The sequence below is a fragment of the Heterodontus francisci genome, chromosome 17 (assembly GCF_036365525.1).
Source record: "Heterodontus francisci isolate sHetFra1 chromosome 17, sHetFra1.hap1, whole genome shotgun sequence".
In the NCBI taxonomy this organism is placed as follows: domain Eukaryota; kingdom Metazoa; phylum Chordata; class Chondrichthyes; order Heterodontiformes; family Heterodontidae; genus Heterodontus; species Heterodontus francisci.
The window spans coordinates 19198473-19221009 of NC_090387.1; the positions used below are offsets into that span (position 1 = coordinate 19198473).

Genomic DNA, 22537 nt, shown 5'->3' on the forward strand with positions numbered 1-22537 from the left:
CAGTCTTAGAAGAGAAATGGTGTTGGGGAAATTGATGGGGTTGAAGGCCAATAAATCCCCAGGGCCTGATGGTATGCATCTCAGATTACTTAAGGAAGTGGCCCTAGAAATAGTGGATGCATTGGTGGTCATCTTCCAAGATTCTATAGACTCTGGAACAGTTCCTACAGATTGGAGGGTAGCTAGTGTAACCCCGCTATTTAAAAAGGGAGGTAGAGAGAAAGCAAGGAATTATAGACCAGTCAGCCTGACGTCGGTAGTGAGGAAAATTCTAGAGTCCATTATCAAAGATTTTATAGCAGAGCACTTAGAGAACAGTGGTAGAATCGGGCAGAACCAGCATGGATTTAGGAAAGGGAAATCATGCTTGACAAATCTACTCGAATTCTTCCAGGATGTAACTAGTAGAGTTGATGAGGGGGAGCCAGTGGATGTGGTTTATTTGGACTTTCAGAAGGCTTTGGACAAAGTCCCACATAAGAGATTAGCATGTAAAATTAAAGCGCATGGGATTGGGGGTAGTGTATTGCGATGGATAGAAAATTGGTTGGCGGACAGGAAACAAAGAGTAGGGATAAATGGGTCTTTTTCCGAATGGCAGGCAGTGACTAGTGGGGTACCGCAGGGATCGGTGCTAGGACCCCAGCTATTCACAATACACATTAATGATTTAGATGAGGGAACTAACTGTAATATCTCCAAATTTGCAGATGACACAAAACTGGGTGGGAGGGTGAGTTGTGAGGATGATGCAGAGAGGCTTCATGGTGATTTGGACAAGTTGAGTGAGTGGGCAAATGCATGGCAGATGTAGTATAATGTGGATAAATGTGAGGTTATCCACTTTGGAAGCAAAAACAGGAAGGCAGATTATTATCTGAATGCTATAAACTGAGAGAGGGGAATATGCAGCAAGACCTGGGTGTTCTTGTACACCAGTCGCTGAAGGTAAGCATGCAGGTGCAACAGGCGGTAAAAAAGGCAATTGGTATGTTGGCCTTCATAGCAAGAGGATTCGAGTACAGGAGCAGGGATGTCTTGCTGCAATTATACAGGGCCTTGGTGAGGCCACACCTGGAATATTGTGTGCAGTTTTGGTCTCCTTATCTGAGGAAGGATGTTATTGCTATAGGGGAGTGCAGCAAAGGTTTACCAGACTGATTCCTGGGATGGTGGGACTGACGAATGAGGATAGATTGAGTCGTTTAGGATTATATTCGCTGGAGTTCAAAAGTGTGAGCGGGGATCTCATAGAAACCTAACAGGATTCTAACCTAATTCTAACAGGACTTGACAGGGTAGATGCAGGAAGGATGTTCCCGATGGTGGGGGAGTCCAGAACCGGGGGTCATAGTCTAAGGATACGGGGTAAACCTTTCTGGACTGAGATGAGGAGACATTTCTTCACCCAGAGAGTGGTGAGCCTGTGGAATTCGCTACCACAGAAAGCAGTTGAGGCCAAAACATTGTATGTTTTCAAGAAGGAGTTAGATATAGCTCTTGGGTCTAAAGGGATCAAAGGGTGTGGGAACAGGCTACGCAGTTGGATGATCAGCCATGATCATAATGAATGACGGAACAGGCTCAAACGGCCGAATGGCCTACTCCTGCTCCTATTTTCTATGTTTCTATGTTTAGGAGGATCCACTTGGCTTGAAATGTGTTTCTTGCATGAGGTCAAGTTCTCAAGGGTCTGAAATTGCTCTCAGAAGTGTTAATAATTAATGATTTCACATTATATTCCTCTACATGCTACTTTAACTCACTTGTTAATCCATTTCATTCAAATAGATTAACCAATGAGTTTAAAAAACAACCAGAAGGAGCTTTCATCGAGTATCTGAGCTTGAGAGAAATTTCACCTTTAAATTTACTCAACATTGGAATTCTGCATTAAATCGTTCTCTCTACTCTCGCAGAAACTTCGAGGAGGGATTTTATGTGGGCTACAGGGTCTTGGCCACTGGCTGAAGAGTTGCCGAGGGCTCCACGTCGCCTTCTCTGGGGAAGGCCCGCCGCATTACATACCAATTAGACACTTAAGTGGACAGCGGCTGGGCTTCCCTGGGGTTAAGGACCCTGGGGACAGAAGTCCCGTCTGCTGAGAGTTACCCACCAATCAGAGGCCAGCAGCTGTTTCACTGAACAGTGCCATTGCGGAGGCAGTGGCTGCTGCCGGTAGCGGACCCACCGGAGGCGAGGGACGCAGCCCACAGGAGAGTCAGGGCTGGAGGTGTTTGCAGGGTGGGAGTTGCAGGGGAGGGGATGTCGGGGGTGGTTCTTAGTGCTCCCTCCCCCCTTTCTGATGCTGGATCCCTCGAACCAGGCACTAAGTGCTTTTTAACGAGGAACTCCCCCAACGGAGCCGGCAAGCAACCACAAGGGTTTGCTTGGTGTGCTTTCCGTGTGGCCACAGGCACCCCCCCCCCCCCCCCCCCCCCCCACTGCCACCAGGCTAATACCAACGGCAGCATGAGGTGCTTAATTGGGCATTAATTGCCCACTTAAGGGCCTCAATTGGCGGTGGGTGGGAAGGCCATCCATGGGCCTTCCCGCCATAGACTTAATTGGAGTGGAGGCGGGAAGATGGAGGGGTCCCTCCTGCCACAATCCCGCACGATTAAATGGTCTTCCTGCCTCTAAACTCACCACAGAGGATAGCATAAAACTCTCCCCATTAGTGTGTAATGGGAATAGATTCAGTGTCTCTACTGCACTCTGATAGGCATTGCTGGCATTCTTCTGTGAATATTTGCCAAAAAGCAACAGTTTGCAGAACTGTTGACATTGGGTTAAGATGCAGGCAATGTTTTAACCGCAGTATTTGAAATTGAACTTAAACAAACAAAAATAGTTTGAAGAGAGAATAAAGGAGCTGTTTTCAGAAATATATAGATAGCAAAATAGAATCCTTGGGGGCTTTCAGCTTAATGAAATTTTAGTAAGGTCAGCCACAGCTGAAGGCTGTTACAGGTCACAAGGGAAGTGTGCTCATGGCAGTTTATGTCTTGTGTTTCAGTAGCCACGAGTTAAGAGCACATAGAATGCTTTTTATCAGTGTATCCACTGGGGATTAGATGGAGAGTCCCAGAGCTTGTTTCAGTTAAAGCAGTTTGAAGCAACCGTCTTCAACTCCCTTTGGAATCAGCTCTTAAGATGCTTGTTGTGTCTATTCATCTTTTATGAACCTATGATGATTTCTCCATATAATTCGTGATTTCTTGTATGAACCGTGAAGGCACTAGAAAGAGGGCTGACGACAGAATCAGTCTTTTGCTTCACTGAGAATACAATTTTCGGTTAACTAATCACACCCCCTTCACCCACCACCATCACCTCCCCACTCCCCCCCCCCCCCCCCCCCCCCACCCCATCTGAATCAGAGAACCTGCACCATCATATGGATTTCCCATTTAGCACAACACCAAGCCGGATTTTTTTTTTATTCGTTCATGGGATGTGGGCGTTGCTGGCTAGGCCAGCATTTATTGCCCATCCCTATTTGCCCTTGATTCTCAGAGGGCATTTAAGAGTCAACCACATTGCTGTGGATCTGGAGTCACATGTCGGCCAGACTGGGTAAGGACAGCAGATTTCCGTCCCTAAAGGACATTAGACATTCGGACATTGAGAAACAACCAGACCAAACGACTGTCCGAGCTGTGACATGTTATTCTGAAGTGGCTAAGTATGTGTAGGCCAGCCAGTAAAATAACCTCACTGTTGCGATAGTATATAGAAAAGATTGGAGACTAGGGTGAGGTAACTGGTTGGTATGTGTAATTGCACTCCCACAAGAGGAGGGCATGATTCAAAATATATCCCCAAAAAAGGAAAATCTAGTCTGCACCTTAATACCATAGTTTTCACAGTATTTGAGAAGGTTATGGGGAGATTTATTGGAGGTGTGTTGAACATTTTGAGGTGTTTTGATAGACAGGAAGAAACTGTTTCTACTCTCAGGAAAGTCAGTAACCAGTGGGCACAAATTTCAGGTAATTGGCAAAAGAACCAAAGGGGAGATGATTTTTTTTCTTTTATCAATTGAGTTATTATGCTCTACATTGCACTGCCTGAAAGAGCAGTGGAAGCAGATTCAATAGTAACTTTCAAAATGGAATTGGATAAATACTTGAAGGGGAAAGATTTGCCAGGCTATAGGGAAACAGCAGCAGCAGAACTAATTAGATAGCTTCTTCAAAAGAGCCAGCCTTGGCATGATGGCTGAATGGCCTCCTTCTGTGTTAATCTAATTCGATGAGATACATAAGAAAGATGCAGCAGTTACCAGCTTTGTTCAGGAATCTGCAGAAACAATGAAAGGCTGGGACATTTTAACAGTGAGTGTTCAGACGATGGACACTGACAGTCTTGGGCTGATGCTCAATAAAAGAGGAGATATGCTGGTCTCTAGGGTTTGGGAGAGGGATAGTGAAATAAAAAGGCACTTAAACCGCACCTCTGACGTTATTTTAAAAGTGAAAGCATTAAGTAATTTCACTCCTAACTGGCCAGGCTCTAATTTTACTATTATGCTCCCTTGTTCTGAATTTCCTCATCAGATGAAATAGTTTCTCTGTATCTATCCTATCATCCCTTTGTCATTTTAAATACCTCAATTAGATCACATGCCCTCACAATTTAGCCCTTTAAGCCCTGGTATCATTGAGGTTAATGTGTGTTGTTCTCCCTGCAAAGCTAATACATCTTTCCTGAAGTTCGATGCCCAAAACTAAACGCTTTATTCGAGGTGGAGCCTGACCAAATCTCGAAACAACTAAAGCATTGCTTCCTCACTTATGAATCCCAGTCGCCTTAAGATAATGATCAACATTCATAAGTTATTTGATTATTTCCCGCTCTTAATCATTGTCCAGATACCCCAGCTTGGATATTGGGTTTGGAAATGATGCCCTCTATGGGTGCCTTTGCCTACTGCCATTTGCTGTCCAGACATGCACAGGAAGAATGGCAGCTTTTCCAAGGCACTGGCGGGCTCATCTTGCTTGTGGAATGGTGCCTCCGAGTTAGTCAACACCTTAAGTGACAGAGAAGAAGATTTGAACACAAAAACTTTGTAGTAATAGCATTGCAATATCAGATGTTACACTGGCTTGATTGCCAAATTAAAACATTCCAATCCTACAAAGACTGCCATATTTTTAAATGATCTGTCTGTGTCATGACAGTCCAGTTATTCAGTGCTCACAGATAATGGACTCGTACGCAAAGCCCAGATGATAGTACAGATCCATACACTAGCTGCGATTACAGTTAAATTGGCTTTTTAACAGTATGTTGGATGACAAATTATATGTAGATAACCACACTGATAATTATATGACACTTTATGGAGAGCAAAGGTCACCATAATTTGCAAGCTGCCGTATTACAATTACTCTCTCTCTCTCTATTGACACAACTATGAGCGAAACTGAAAAGGTAATTGTATTCACATCCTGAAGCCACAGGGGTTGCAATGAATAAAATTTTCTGACGCCTGTTTGTTCAGTCCATTGCTGGATGATTAAGCATTGCTCACATGAACAGCCTCCCGCTCTGATGATTTATTATTGTCAGGTTTTTTTTTATATATCTCTCTCAGCTTAGCAGGCTAATCGGGTGTGATAGGGGCTGGGATGTGTGATTCTCACTTTATTCTCTCTGTGTTTCGAGGGGATGGTTGTGCAATTCAAAGCTTTATAATAACCCAAACGCCCCCAGCTGCTTTTGAGGCATTTAGGTGATTTCTAATTAATATTATGATAATACTAGACTCATATTCAGGAAACGGATGATATCCTGCCTCATCTGTCTAATGCTGGCTGATAATTGCATTGTTCTGAACAAAAAAAAGCCTCTTTGCAACTGACTGCTTAAATGAAATAGTGACAGAAGAATAATGGTGACTGGACACGGTTGAGTTGATGAATCTAATCTGTTTACTGAAGGCAAAGGAAAATGAGGTATAACTACTCTCCTCACAGAATATATTTGCAACTTCATAACTGTATACAGAGTCTTTAAACCTTCATTCCCTTCAAGCTGATCATACTGAATGTGGTACAGTTCTCCTTGGCTGCCCAAGTAGAAACATAGGAACAGGAGATGGCCATTCAGCCCATTGAGCCTGCTCTGTCAGTCAATAGGATCATGGCTGAACATCCACTTCAATGCCTTTTTCCCACATTGTCCTCATATCCCTTTATGTCATTGGTATTTAGAAATATGTTAACCTATGATTTAAACATACTCAATGACTGAGATTCCACAGCCCTCTGGGGTAGAGAATTCCAAAGATTCACAACCCTCTGAGTAAAGAAATTTCTCCTCATCTCTGTCCTAAGTGGCTTCCCTCTTATTCTGAAATTGTGTCCCCTGGTTCTAGACTCCCCAACCAGGGGAAACATCTTACCTGCATCTACCCTGTCTTTCCCTTTCAGTATTTTGTAGGTTTCAATGAGATCACCTCTCATTCTTCGAAATTCTAGAGAATACAGGCCCAGTTTCCCCAATCTTTCTTCATAGGACAGTCCCACCATCCTGGGAACCTTCGTTGCACTCCCTGTTATGGCAATAATATCCTTCCTAAGGTAAGGGGACCAAAACTGCACATGTACTCCAGGTGCAGTTTAACATAGATTCCATACAATTGAAGCAAGACTTCACTACTCCTGTACTCAAATCATCTTGCAGTAAAGGCTAACATACCATTAGTCTTCCTAATTGCTTGCTGCACCTGCATGTTAGCTTTCAGTGACTTATTGACAAGGACATCAGGTCCCTTTGTACATCTACACTTTCTAATCTCTTACCATTTAAGAAATACCCTGCACATCTATTCCTCCTACCAAAGTGGATAACCTCACATTTTTTCACATTATATTCCATCTGCCATGTTCTTACCCACTCACTAAGTCTGTCCAAATCCCTTTGAAGATGCTTTGCATCATCCTCACAACACACATTCCCACCTAGTTTTGGGTCATCTGCGCACTTGGAAATATTACATTTGGTCCCCACATCCAAATCATTGATATATGTTGTGAACAGCTGGGGCCCAAGTACTGATCCTTGCTGTACCCCACTAATCACAGCCTGCCAATGCAAGAATGACCCATTTATTCCTGCTCTCTGTTTTCTGTCTGTTAACCAATCCTTAATCCATGCCAGTATATTACCTTCTATCCCATGTGCTTTAATTTTGCTAACCAACTACCTGTGGGGGACTTTGTCAAAAGACTTTTGAAAATCCAAGTATACTACATCCACTGACTCCCCTTTATCAATTCTGTTAGTAACATCCTGAAAAAACTCCAACAGGTTCGTCAAACATGATTTCTCATTGATAAATCCATGTTGACTATGCCCAATCAGATCATTATTATCCAAGTGTCCATTTATCACATCCTTTAGAATAGATTCTAACATTTTCCCTACTTACTGATATAAGGATAATAAGTCTTTACTTCCCTGTTGTCTCTCTCCCTCCCTTCTTAAATAGTGGGGTGACATTTGCTACCTTCCAATCTGCAGGAACCGCTTCAGAATCTGTAGAATTTTGGAATATGATCAACAATGCGTCCACCATCTCCATAGCTACCTCTTTCAACACTCTGGGATGTAAAATATCAGGTCCTGGGGCCTTATCAAACTTCAGCTCCATTAATTTCTCCAATACAACTTTCTTACTAATACTAATTTCCTTCAATTCCTCATTCTCCCTCATTCCTTGGATCTCTAATTCTGGGAGATTTCTTGTATCTTCCTTAGTGAAGACAGACACAAAGTAATCATTTAGCTTCTCTGCCATTTCTCTATTCCCCATTATAAATTCTCCTGACTCTGCCTGTAATGGACCTACATAGTCCTCTAGTGTCTTAAATAAACTTCTTATTTATTTACTATCATTTTACTGATCTAATTTTCTCCTGTATTTCTTTTTTATCCCTCTGACTGTTCCCGTACACTCCCCTCTCTCTTGAAGATGTTGACTCTTCCTGGTGCTGTTCCATGGGCACAGCCATTGCCCTGTATCTAGACCGAGTGCCCCTCCCTTATGTGTGAGCCAAGACTGCGAGTGTTGGCAGGCTATCCCCTCATGGTGGGCATTGCAGCCAAGACTTCATCTGACATTCACAATACACATCCATTTTGCAGCAGTGGGCAGGAGGAGGGAGTGCACAATAATGTCCCTGCTGTGACTCCCACTAACAGTCAGCCAACACAGCACAAACTGGGGATCAAATGCAGGCTTTAAGAAAAGAAGGATTTTCATTTATGTAGCACCTTTCATGACCTCAGGATGTCCCAAAGCGCTCTACAGCCAATGAAGTACTTTTAAAGTGCAGTCACTGTTATCATGTAGGAAACACAGCAGCTATGGTTCTGTGGTTTCTATGGTTCTAATTGCACACAGCAAGCTCCCACAAACAGCAATGTGCTAATGACCGGATTAATCCTTTTAGCGATGTTGGTTGAGGGATAAACGTTGGCCAGAACTCCCCTGCTGTCCTTCGAAATAGTGCCATGGGATCTTTTACGTCCACCTGAGATAGCAGCTAGGGCCTCAATTAACGTCTCATCTGAAAGTCGGCACCTCCAACAGTGCAGCACTCCTTCAATACTACATTGGGAATGCCAATCTGGATTTTGTGCTCAAGTCTCTGGTGTGGGCCTTTATATCACAGCATTCTTATACACTGGAAGAGTGTGGCTGGTGGTGGGGTGGCGATGGCAGTAGTGAATGATGGAAGCTCTGACATGCCTGGGGAGTCTAAAAGTGGAGATTGTGTCACACCAACAACGACTTACATTTATGTAGCACCTTTAACATAAACATCCCTAGGCACTTACAGTGATGAAAGGAAAGCCAACACCAAACCAAAGAAGGAAAGGTTACAAGGGGGTACCAAAAGATTGGTCAAATGGGTGGGTTTTAAGAAGGGTCTTGAAGAAGAAGAAGGTAGAGAGATAGAGGAGTTAAACAGCTGGGAGCACAGCTGCCAGTAGTGGGTTGTAAAGAAGGGAAGAGTGCAGAGTCAGACTTAGAGGAACAGTGAGTGTGGGAGCCAGTGAGATGTACTGACAGATTTCCGCTATTTGAATCTTGACAGTGTTAAGTAGGCCTTTTGACCATGGGGGGGATCCCAAAATTCCAGTCGACCTCCGATCTATGGCCTTAATTGGTCTGTTAATGAGTTGTACTAGCTCTCCGCCACTTGCAGGCAGGTAGCAGTTCCGCCCCCTTCCCGCCCTTGCCCAAAATATCTCGGGTTCAGGATGGTATCAGCAAACCAGCACACCAGCTGGCAGCACACCCGCCTCCGTTTTCTCATCTCCACCCGCTCCCCCCGCCCATCAGCTCACGAAAATCCTGCTGCTCGTGTTCGTGCAAATATATAAAGAAACAAGCCTGTAGGGTTTGTTTGCAGCATCCCAGGGGAACTGTGCAATGGCTGCTTTCAACACTTGTGAGGGGCACAAGGTTAATCTCATAATTAAAAGCCAGTCAAATATAACGTTGTATAGTAATGATGTGACTTTGAAAAAACAGTAGCTTTAAAAAGATTGTACCACAGTTACTTAACCTTGGTTGATGCTGCCCTAGTCTTCCTTTTTCAACATGCCTCATGTATTTTGGGGACTTAAAACCTCCCTGTCAAACCTAATTTTTTAAATTTTATTTCCATGAGCAGTCCTAACTGGATAAAGTTGTAATTTGCCTAGTCAATACTCCAGGGTACTCACCAACTATTTAACTTGTGACTCACTCCACCCATGTATTTTTTTTTTTTAATCCTTCAAAACTGGAAGAAACAAAGTTTTAACAGACCAGGCTGTCAAATGATGTTTTTTTGATGGCAGGGTCTTTGCGATTTCTGATACGTGGGAATTGTTCACTTTGTTTGCAGCATGTGTGTGCATTACCTCGAACAAAAAGATTGAGAGCCAGGATGTCATCCTGTGCAGTTGGGAAAATGAATGTGGCAGCTGGTCTCCACTCAAGTCCATGTCATGTTCTTTGGCTTCGTGCTCTGCAGCTGAAGTAACAACCTGGCTTTGTTCAGGCGTCATCATCATTACTGGCATGGGGCTCAATAATGAGCCCTTCAGAGGAAGGAATAACTAAATGCCTCAACTAGGCAGTGCTGGATCACTGTCATTGTTGCAAGGACCGTCCATCCTAATCAGATTCCTCCTTTTCCTTCTCCTGTCTGAAGGCACAGGGCCATGTTCGGGTAAGATCACCTGAGTGCTGCCCTCTACTAACTCTCCTAAGTACTCTTACTGCATGTGTGCACTTAAAGACATGAATCAGCCTATTCAGTCAGCGGGACAGCCGATCTGGTCCACGTCTGCCATTGTACTCCCCCTCCTTTTCACCTCCTCTTTCCCTTTGCCTTATTTATTAGAGGAATCAAACCTGGGGAGTTGAAAAGAAATGTCACTGTAGATTTGAAGTCCGAAGGAACTTTGAGATTTCAGTGCAGAGAAGAGGTATCATTTGAAATTTCAATCGGGGAGTATCAGTGAGATTTGAATTGAGAGGGCTCCTCCTATAAGCTTCTAGTCCTTTTTCCCTCACACCCTTAGCCAGCTTCTTCTTAAATGCATCTCTGATATTCACCTCAACCACTCCCTGTGATAGCAAGTTCCACATTCTCACCATTCTCGATAGGGAATTCAGGAGAAACTTCTTTACCCAGAGACTGGTGAGAATATGGATGCATTTAAGGGGAAGCTAGATAAGCACATGAGGGAGAAGGGATTGGAAGGATGTGGTGATAGGGTGAGATGAATTGGGTGGGAGGAGGCTCAGGTGGAGCATAAACACTGCAGAGAGCAGTAGGACTAAATGGCCTGTTTCTGTGCTGAAAATACTATGTAAAGAGGTTTCTCCTGAATCTCTTATTGGATTTACTCATGTATATCTTATATTTATAAGACCCCTAGTTTTGGATTCCCCCACGAGCAGGAAATGTAGACATGCATGTATTGTGCTGATGTTGTTTCTTTGTATTGTTATTGTCTCAGCAGATCTGGGCCTAGTCACCATGAGCTCTGTAGCAGAGATCAGCCCCAGCAGCTGGGAGCCCCGCCACCGCTCATCTCGCCTAAACCACAGCACAAGGAGCACCATTCCAGCCCAGCCGTCCTGTGGAACCCAGTGACCCTGATGGATAACCATGCCGAAGCCCGCAAGAATCACGATCACCACTTGCTGAACAACTACGCCAGTCACTATGACTCGCATCGGCCTTCGGGCCCACTCATCAAGATGGAGAAGATCCACAGCCATGAGGATACGGTCAAGAGACGAGAGGTCCCTGAGAAGTACCAGCTCCCGCGAGGTCCTGGCTCCCTGGAGCATGCTGCACACTCCCATTCTTACGGTCCCCCTTTTGCCGAGTTGGAGAAATCCGCCCAGTCCATCCTCAACCAGCAGAGGATGTCCTTGCCCTTTCCAGGGCAGTACAATGACATGAGTTTATTGCACAAGTCGGCTTCCACCTATAGGCAGTCTCATGGCCAGCCACGAGTGCCAGGGCCCATGTATGTCTATGACGAACTTCTGCAGCGACACAGGAGGCTGATAAGCAAGCTGGACCTCGAGGAGAAGAAACGGAAAGAGGCAAAAGAGAAAGGTGAATCTCGGCGACGCAACACATTCAATTGTTTGAGTGTTTCGTTGTGCTATCTCAGATCCACGCCAGTGATAGTGCATGGGCTTTGTGGTGATTTATTTTGGTTTCAGGGGAGTATGGAGCTTTTTTTTTGGCCTGGCCTGTCTGTGTCCTGCTGCTTTGTACCCAAAGTAAGCTGCCACTGTCCAAGCCCCTTGCAGTCTCATTTGTATCCCAGCAGCCCATTAGTAGTAGGGTGTTGTTGCACCCTTGGCCCAGGCCTCCACCCCCTGGCAGGGCATTTCCCAGCAAATGAGGGATGGGAATGAAGTGCAGCTGCAGGCCTTTCAGCTGAAGAGCAGGAGACCCCATTGATAGAACCATACAAAATGTATGGCACAGAAAGAGGCCATTCAGCCCATTGTGTCTGTGCCGGCTGAAAAACTGGCCCCCTATTCTGATCCCACCTTCCAGCACCTAGTCTGTAGCCTTGCAGGTTACAGCACTTCAGGTGCATGTCCAGGTACCTTTTAAATGAGTTGAGGGTTTCTGCCTCCACCACTGATCTGTGCAGTGAATTCCAGACACCCACCACCCTCTGGGTGAAAACAGTTCTCCTCATGTCCCCTGTAATCCTTCTGCCAATCACCTTAAATCTGTGCCCCCCTAGTAATTGACCTCTCCACAGGGAGAAACAGGTTCTTCCTGTCTGCTCTATCTAGGCCCCTCATAATTTTGTACACCTCAATTAAGTCACCCCTCAGCCTCCCCTGTTCGAAGGAAAACAACCCCAGCCTATCCCAACTTTCCTCATAGTTGCAATTTTCGAGCCCTGGCAACATTCTTGTAAATCTCCTCTGTACTCTCTCCAGAGCAATTATGTCCTTCCTGTAATGTGACCAGAGCTGTACGCAATACTCCAGCTGTGGCTTAACCAGTGTTTTATACAGTTCCAGCATTACATCTCTGCTTTTGTATTCTATACCTCGGCCAATAAAGGAAAGCATTCGATATGGCTTCCTCACCACTTCGTCTACCTGTCCTGTGGACATGCAGTCTAAGATCTCTTATTTCCTCGACCCCTTTCAATATCCTCCTGTTTATTGTGTATTCCCTTGCTTTGTTTGCCCACCCCAAATGCATTACCTCACACTTCTCCAGATTGAATTCCATTTGCCACTTTTCCACCCACCCAACCAAAATCATTCTACAGCTATCCTCTTCACTATCAACTACACGGCCAATTTTTGTTTCATCTGCAAATATCCCAATCATGCCTCCCACATTTAAGTCCAAATCATTAATATATACCACAAACAGCACGGGACACAACACTAAGCCAGTTTTGGATCCAACTCACCACATCCCCCTGTATCCCATGGACTTTTACTTTTCTGACCAGTCTGTGGAACCTTGTCAAATGCTTTACTAAAATCCATGTAGACAACATCCACTGCACTACCCTCATCAATCCTCCTTGTTATTTCCTCAAAAAATTCAATTAAGTTTGTAAGACACGACCTTCCCTTAACAAATACATGCTGACTATCCCTGGTTAATCCGTGCCTTTCTAAGTGATAGAATCAATTCTGAGAGATAGGATAACCTAATAAATTACCCACCACTGAGGTCAGACTGACCGGCCTATAATTATTTGGCCTATCCCTCGTACCCTTTTTAAACAATGGTACAACTTTCACAGACCTCCAATCCTCTGGTACCTCTCCACCTCTCCTCTATCTAGTGAGGATTTCAAGATGATCCTCAGAGCATTCGCTGCACACTTTATCCCCCTTTGCCTCTTCTGTCTTTCAGAGTCACTCGCTAATTTCTGCCTCCCCTTTCCTGCTCTGAATTTGTTCAATTTGAAACTGCCCTCAGGTTCCCATCCCTCTGCCAATCTAGTTTAAACCATCCCCAACAGCGCTAGCAAACCTTCCTGCAAGGATATTCGTCCCGATCCTGTTCAGGTGTCGACCGTCTGGCTTGTACAGGTCCCACCTTCCCCAGAACCAGTCCCAATGCCCCAGAAAACTGAAGCTCTCCCCCCTGCACTGTCTCTCCTGCCACGCATTCATCTAGTGTATTCTCCTATTTCTGTACTCACTAGCACATGGCCTTGGGAGTAATCTGGAGATTACTACCTTTGAGCTCCTACTTGCTAATCTCTTTGCTAAGTCCCTAAACTCAGCCTACAGGACCTCATTCCTGATATTGTGGAGGCTGCAAGCCTGAAGATCTGGTGGGTTCTTAAGAAAAAAGACAAAATACCTTTGCTCTTGAACTTGCTCAGACCTTCCTACCTGAGAGAATAAATCCACTCGCAGTTTCTTGGGACAAGGATTATGATGAGGAATAGGAATGGCTCTTATTTTTCTCTCCCCTCTCTTTCATAACCTGCCAGTTGTAAAACTACTCAGGCTGACGTCAGCACACATAGTTTAGGGATTGAAACCCCTGTGGTCTCTGTGGCTCAGCACCCCAGCACTTACCCGCTGACAGGACCAATTTCCTCATCATCCACCTGAACGTGATGTACCTTTGAAAATAAAGTTTTCATTTTGAGCCAGTGTGGTTCTTGATTCAACGGGCTATATTTAGAAAGACGCGCTGCTGGGGCTCTCAGTGTGTGTGCTCGGTTGTAGTTAGTTAATTGAAGGATTGAAATGAACTAATTGGGCAGCACTGCTCGGGATGAATGTGCTGACACAGCGAAGCATATTTGCACACTGTCAGGCTGCATTGTCAGTTATTCTGTCGCTTTGCTTCCACTGTTCCTAATTAGGTTATTACTATGACTTTGATGATTCGTATGATGAAAGTGATGAAGAGGAAGTTCGAGCACATCTCCGACGAGTCGCTGGGAAGCCGCCTCTAAAACTTGACGATTCATCTGAGGTATGTTAACACTTCTCCGTTGTGGCAGAACTGCATATTAAAAATAGGTTGTGAAATGATGACGAGAATCTAATAGACTTAGAAGCCTCTTTTTTTTTTTTTGCCTTCCAGGTCACATCATTAATTTGCCGTCCCCATCTCCTTTTAACAAAATGGTTTTCTCTCAAAGCTCACTGCTTATTTTTGAATTTTCCAAAACAAAAATGCAACAGAGGTGGGAAATCCAACAGCACACACGCCTAATAACAGGGGGTGAAGGAATTCATGTTAGTCGAGACATTGGGATGACTGCGAGTAATGCAAGTAAATATGTTAGTAGTTTTGCAGATATCACTGCAGGTAGTTATGGTTCGATGAAAAGGTGTTGAGGGGCTCATAAGAAATCTTGGCTCAATGAGAGGTCGTCTTAGTGCAGAAAATACAGATAGTCTGACTGTAGAGAATAACAATAGAAAAAATAGTGAACACTTTAACAAGACGCAAAGTCTTGGAGAATTTTCAGATTGGTTGCACATTCCGGTGCAGACAAAATGCCAAATTTCGGGAGAGGGGTATTAGCAGAATCTTGGAAGGATGGACTGAAATAACATCACCAGATCCAAGTACATGTCATCCATTCCCCTTTGTCTTGATATTCTTTTACACATGCAATGGGGGAGTCATAGAATCACTGAAATTTACAGCACTGAAGGAGGCCATTCAGCCCATCGTGTCTGCACCGGCCGACATGTAGCTATCCAGCCTAATTCCACTTTTCAGCTCATGGTCTGTAGATTTGTAGGTTACGGCACTTCAAATGCATATTCAAGTACTTTTCAAATGTTATGAGGATTTCTGCCTATACCACCCTTTGACGTAGTGAGTTCCAGATCCCCACCAGCCTCTGGGTGAAAAATTTCCCCTCAAATCCCCTCTAAACCTCCTACCTCTTGCCCTAAATCTACACCCCCTGGTTATGGATCCCTCAACCAAGGGGAATAGAGCCTTCCTTCCACTCTGTCTAGATCCCTCACAATTTTAATCAGCTTCTTTAAATAGCACTGAACAGGACTTCTCTGTTGAGACCAGCAGTGAGTTTTAGAGCTGTTCTGCCTTGTGAACTCATGACTTAACCATTCCCCAGCATCTAAATTTCAACTCGTTTGCTTCCCAAAGAACAGAGTTTCAGCATTTTACTTTTAAGACGATCTTGTTCCTTCTGAAGAGTTTTGTCTAAATCCCAAAATTATTTTAATAAAAGCAAAATACAGCAGATGCTGGAAATCTGAAATAAAAACAGAAAATGCTGGAAATCCTCAGCATGCAGGCAGCATCTGTGGAGAGAGAAGCAGAGTTAACATTTCAGGTCTGTGACCTTTCATCAGAATTATTCACCAGAATAATTTTCTAAGTTGTCGACGACCTGGCCTCTCCCTCTCTCTCAAAGCTCATCAGTGTGTACAGTGTGCTAACAGGCTTAGGAATTCCTTTCAATTTAGATTCTTCTCTTGCTACATCATGGGTTGCCACTATTTTAAGACAAACTTGATGAAGGAGAAAAAAGGCTTAAAATGAAATTATACATTCATTTGGAAGTCATAAACTTTTTTTTATTGCTCATGGTAATTCTTTTATTCCTACTTAGCTTCAAATTTCTACCCTCCATGATCCAAAGGCTGGAAGAGTCTTTCACAGGCACTGCCCACCCTTTGCTACCTGAAGTACATGCCCATCCTTCAGTAAATATGGCTATGCTGTTTCACTGTCAGAGGTGCCACAGCCAACCCTTACTCTCTCCTCACCAAATATCGACAGGCAGACACCCACATTCATATATATACACAGGCAGACACCCACACTCATTCATACACAGACTGACAAATGCACTCCTCCTATATGTACAGGCAGACACCCACGCTCATATATGCACAGACAGACACGCATGCTTATGTATGCACAGACACCCACAACAGACACTGAAGTGATTTGTGACTTTAACCCCTTATAGGGACTAAACCAATTCAAGTGTACATCCCTATAAGTCTCCTTTAATTAAGTTCAGACCAGACAGATTCCTACAGACACTTGTTTGGGTCTGAAGAACTAAATTAGTCTTCCCTCAAAGAAAGAAAACCAACAGAGAATATTGCTATCTTTTGGATGGCCTATTTTTTAATAATTATAGCTAAGTCATAAATATCCCAGATATTATAAGGGTCCTGGAAACTCTCTTCAATAAGCATCTCCCCACTTAAGGAGACAGAGAGGGGGTTCTTGTAGTTGTATACAGAATACTACATGAGACGATTTATTAACTTTTGTATATTTATTAAAGAATTGGACATGCAATACACCTTAAGTGGCTAAGTATACTACAATATCAAAGATTACTAAGAGATGTAAAACATAATCTTATTTCTAAAATAGAATCTAAAAGTACAACCGTGACAATGTTACTGCAAAATATCTTAGAATATCCATCAAAATGTAAAGTAAACTTTTACCGTAAATTCCTCGAGTAGCACAGGTTAAGAAGCATTGATGAGGAATTCAATACTTCTATTTTTTTGATTCAAAACTCTCATGTTTATACTGTTTCTAATCTATCATCTCTTCTTTTAGAATGTAGATGTTACCTTTGTGTGTTTTTTCCCTGCTTTTGAGATCCATATATGGTAATATCATTAGCTACCATTCCCACATAATGTATTTGCTGGAAATTCCCTTCTCTTGAAGTTGTGAGCTTTTATCTGGTCAAAATGTTCGTAATTGGGTTTACTTGGCATCTGTTTTTGTAAGTGCCATTTCTTTTTGTAATTTATTATCTGTAGTTGTCCTTTTATGGTACCTTGTACCATCCTCTTGAGTCAGTCTGTCTATATCACTAACACTATCAACTAATTAAGTTTATAGTTATCAGTACTGACCTTACAAAGGATATCCCAGTGTGTTTCATCTTCTAATTCCATTGTAGCAGAGACCTTGGAATGGATTTTTATTAACTTAAAAGATGTTTCTGGTAACAGCGGTGTTTATAGATTTTTAAGTCTCCTTAAAAGGGAATTTTAGTGAGTCTTGAAAACTGACCATTGCCATGCGGACCCCCAACTGCCAAGAATGAGGCATATTAATTTTGTCATATGAACATTGATTTTAAACTTGCTGGGAAGAAGAGAAGGCTTGTTTCAAGGGCTGCCAGATACTTAGCGGAAAAACTGTTTATATACTAACAGACAGTGCTTGTGGAGACAAAAGGACCATTCCCTGACACAATCAACCCACAATGGATTTTGATTACTAGACATTGAAGGTATAAGGAAGAGCATTCCAGAGACTGCTAAGGTGATACAATCCACAAAAACCAGGACTGGTTAAACCAGCTGGTCACATGACTAACTGGCTGGTCCACGGTTTTTTGAACTAGCCACAGAGTTTTTGAACTCAAAGACTGTCTGCTCCTGGAGTGAAAAGACCTCTCCTGTCTGCTTTCGTCTCTTTCTCACAAGCGTCTGGACCCACTGAAGACACATGAATGGCAAGAGAGAAAAGTCTCCTACATCAAACAAGGTTTAAGAAGAATACTGGGTCCCAACGAAAAACAACACCTACCTATAATCAAGGACTCTACAACGAGCTTGAAGAACATTAACCAAAACCATCTTCAGATATTGCCTCAAACTTTTCCACTTTATTTCTTCTGCTCTTTTCTGTCTCTATCTGCATGTGTGTATCGCGTATGCATGCTAGCGTGGGCACGACGCGTGTCTGTAGGCGTTAACCGAATTGGAGTTTAAGTTTAATAAAGTTCAACCTTTTTTCTTTAAACCTAAGAAAACCTATTTGGCTAGTTTCTTTGCATTTTAATTGGAAGTTAATGAACAAAGATTCACTAAGGGGGAGCTAAAAAAAAACAGTGTGTTTAAAAATTACACCCTTTTACATTAAGACCAGGTGAAGGCTGAGAGGGAACCCTAGATCCCTTTCTCACCTCATTTTAACACCATCCATTCAATCATTAATTCTAAAAGGTATAATATATTAATTATATCTAAATTTTACCTAATTAAGCCTTTTATACCTATGATTCATCACACCACCCACGCTCATATATACACAGACAAACAAATGCACTTATTTTCCCGTAGAGATTGCAGAGAGCGTGATCCCTGTCTTACTTTCCTTGGCCCCAGACTGGGAAACTAATACCTCTACTGTCTGACTGCGATTAAAACTCCCTGGTCTGTCAGGCTCAGTGTGGTGCACTCATTACGTCAGCCACCAGCAGTCACAGTGCCAGGTTATAATAAATTATCTAGGCAAAGTGACTATTTTTCAGCACTGGCCTCTACCACAGTGATGAATTATGGAATGAGGGAGTACCTGCAGAGCAGCCTTTCCAAGTTTCATTCCCAGCAAAAGAAAAAGCTCCTGAACAGCTTCTCCACTGCTTTGTCTTTAGTTTGGTGTAATTAAGGAGATGGCCATTTCCCACTGCTTTCTATGAATGAGCTGAATACTGAGCAGTTTATCTAACAGTGTATTAAAACAGGAATAGCCCTGTAAGAAACAAAAGCAAATTGGACAGCCGTTACCCAACAAGCAGAACCGAGTTGATCTGCCATGGCAGCTGGTGGAATTTAAGATCAATTCATTTCTAAGTTCAATTAATTAATATTAAAAAATCTGGAATTGAAAGCTAGTCTCAGTAATGGTGCCATGAAACTATCATCGATTGTCGTAAAAACCCATCTGGTTCACTAATGTCCTTTAGGAAAGGAAAGCTGCTGTCCTTACCTGGTCTGGCCTACATGTGACTCCAGACCCACAGCAATGTGGTTGACTCTTAACTGCCCTCTGAAATGGCCTAGCAAGCCACTCAGTTGTCAAGGGCAATTAGGAATGGGCAACAAATGCTGGCCTTGCCAGCGTGCCCACATCCCATGAAAGAATAATGTAAAAAAAAGCAGCGTGGAACAATGAGCCTTTAACAGAAGGAGCAGTGCTCAGATTGTGATCACCATTCACTGCTCAGTTACATTGACTTGTTGCCGAGCTCAATTTGCAGTGGAGAGAGGATAGTGCAAAGTGACCTGCAGCGGAGAGTGGAACACGGCACTAAACCAAGAAATTACTAGGCAGGATGAAGTCAAATAGAACTGGAAAGCTTCCCCAGTGGTGGTCATTTTCGAAGTCCAGCATTTCAAGACACTGAAATGGAAAGCATTGTTTACTGACAGGAATCGAATAAGAATGTTAGCTGAAAGATTCTTGTGGCCCACTGTACTGTGACATAGCAAGAATTGGAATATTATAACCATCAGGGTGCCAGATCAAGGGTAATTCTAGTCTCTCTGAACCAGCCATCTCCCAATAAAATGCTGAACATCTTGCATTGGCCTATACTTGCACATTTATAATAACTGCCCGTGTAAACTGTCATGCTGTAATTACATCCTCCCGCCAGTGGTGATGCTCCCGTTTATCAACCCAACCTCCAGAGAAACTGAATACTCCAACCAACTCCACTTCTTATCTTCCCAAATTGCCTTATAAGTTCATGAGTGCTCGAGACCTATTCTACCTTACATGCACAAATCTTTGAAAGTGGCAGGACAAGTTGAGAGGTCTGCTAAAAAAGCATATGGGATCCTGGCTGTGGATAAAGGCGTAAAGTACAAAAACAAGGAAGTTATAGTAAGATTTTACAAAGAAATTGGTTAGCCCTCAGCTAGAGCATCATGCCTAATTTCTGGCACCACACTTTACGAAGGATGTCAAGGGCCTTGGCAATGGAGCAGAGGAGATTTACTAGAATGGTACCAGGGATGACAGACTTCAGTTATGTGGAGAGATTAGAGAACTTGGGATTGTTCTCTTTAGAACAGAGAAAATTAAGGGGAGATTTAATGGCATTGTTCAAAATTGTGGGGTATTAACATCAGGAGAAATTGATTCCACTGGCTTGGAGGTTCAGTAACCAGAGGGGAAATTAGATATTTTCCATGTCATAAATTGTGATCTAGAATGCGTTGCCTGAAAGGGCGGTGGAAGCAGATTCAATAGGAACTTTGAAAAGCGAATTGTATGAATATTTGAAGAAGAGAAATTTGCGGGGCTATGGGGTAAGAGCCAGGGAGTGGGACTAATTGGGTAGCTCTTTGAAAGAGCCGGCACAGGCATGATGGGCTGAATGGCCTCCTCCTGTGGTCTATGATTTGAGTTTCCTTCATTGCATACAGCCCTCCACCCTCTCAGGTTCGAGGCAGAATCTTTTTCCCCGTGCTGTAAAGGCCTGCTCGGGTCTGCAAATTAGACCCGACCTGAGCCCGACAGAACCCCATCCGAGCCCGACCTGGCCCGAGTCCTTCCATTTTTTCCCGCGCCGACCCGACCATCAGTTTTTCACTTTGTTCCTTACCTGCACGAGCTTAAATTAACTGTGGCAAAACTTTAAAGTCCAAAAGTTAAATTAACATTAAAGTCACTTACCTGAGGTTGTGATAGAGCATGTCCGATCCGGCCCGACCTGACCTGAGCCCAAATGCCGGACCCGGAAGTGCGACCCGACCCAATCCGAACTCGACACGTCATCGGGTCCCGTCGGGTTCGGGTCGGGTAGCAGGCCTTTACCGTGCTGCACCTTCCGATGTATGAAAAGACAATTGTGGAACTGTACCCCAACATCTTCAGGTTAGGGGCAAGAACCTAGTCATTGGCAGCATAATATAATGGTGCCAAAAATGTGTGGATGTTAGAATAAGGAGAGAACATAAGACACTGAAGAAAAATGGGTGAACATGTGATATTGTACCAGTCAGTGTGTGTGAAACGGAGAGATTTAGGTTCAGATAAACAAATCTTTAAAATTGGAAAGACAAGTTGGTGAAGCTATCAAAAAATGAGATTACAGCTATTAGAAATAGGAGCATTAATTACAAAAGTAAAGAGGTATAGTTAAACCTATGCAAATCATCGATTAAGCTGAAATTAGAATAATGTGTCTCTTTTTGGGTACCTATTTTGGGAAGGATATCGAGGCCATTGAAAGGATGCAGAAGAGATGATACCAGAGACGAGAAGCTTTAATTAAGAGGAGAGAAACTGGGGCTCTTTTCATTAGAGCAGAGAAGGGCACAATGAGATCTGATGTTTATGTTCGTTAAAATGTACTTAGTGCCTGAACGAGGGACCTGGCATTGGGAAGGGGGGGCCTGCTGTGCCACCCCCCTACCCCGCCCGCCAGTCCCCCTACCCCGCCCGCCAGCCAGCCAGCCAATCCCCCTACCCCGCAAAAGCTCTCCTGCTGAGACTTAGCTGTGGCCTGGGTCCAGGGCCTCAGATCGGTGCTGCGCCAGCAGCAACCACTGCCTCTGCATTGCCGCTGCTTTGTTAAAGAGCTGCTGGCCTCTAGTTGGCTGGCAGCTCTCAGCAGGCGGGACTTTTGCTGCCGGGGTCCTTGATCTGGGGGAAGGCCCACTGCTGTCCACCTAAGTGCCTAATTAGCACTTGATCTGATGAGCAGGCGACGCGGGGCTCTTGCCGCCGCTTTTTCCAGTGTTTGAGACCCCCATCGCCCGGATAAAATTCCGGCCAATGGATCCAACTTTCTGTGCTGTAGAATTCTATGATCACACAACTTCACACCTGTGAGTACACTGAGGATTACAGTAACCCTTAAACTTACTCTTTACCTGTCTGATGCTCTCTTTGTACCTATACTAGGCAGATTCTGTAGATTACCATAAGTCGCTCCCTGCAACTAACGGGTGACTGAAAATAATAAAAAGTCAATCAGGTCTATAATCCAATGGAGTGGGTTGAGGGGAACTAGACTCATTGAGACAACAGTGCTAAATGACAACCTACTGACCTGAATTAGGTGTAAAAACTATTTAAATTTGTCCTGGGTCAATCAATCTTCATTTAATTACATTATCATCTCAATACATTTCTTCCTTCGCTCCCCTGATGCTTACAATTAAATCACTGAAGAGCATCATTAGTTCTTATACCCATGAATTCACCAATTTAAC

The 22537-nt window shown here is 43.6% G+C and overlaps 1 protein-coding gene across 9 annotated transcripts in view; it reads left to right on the plus strand.

Moving 5' to 3' along the window:
- Window positions 1-22537, plus strand: part of gse1b (Gse1 coiled-coil protein b) — a 611543-nt gene that overhangs the window by 567005 nt on the left and 22001 nt on the right. For 8 of the 9 annotated variants that reach the window (XM_068049108.1, XM_068049110.1, XM_068049111.1 and 5 more), the window contains 2 exons: window positions 11038-11648; window positions 14413-14525. In XM_068049108.1, coding sequence (XP_067905209.1) covers window positions 11038-11648; window positions 14413-14525 — 724 coding nt within the window. The remainder of the gene's footprint in view (window positions 1-11037; window positions 11649-14412; window positions 14526-22537) is intronic. The other variant, XM_068049109.1, reaches the window with a different exon arrangement.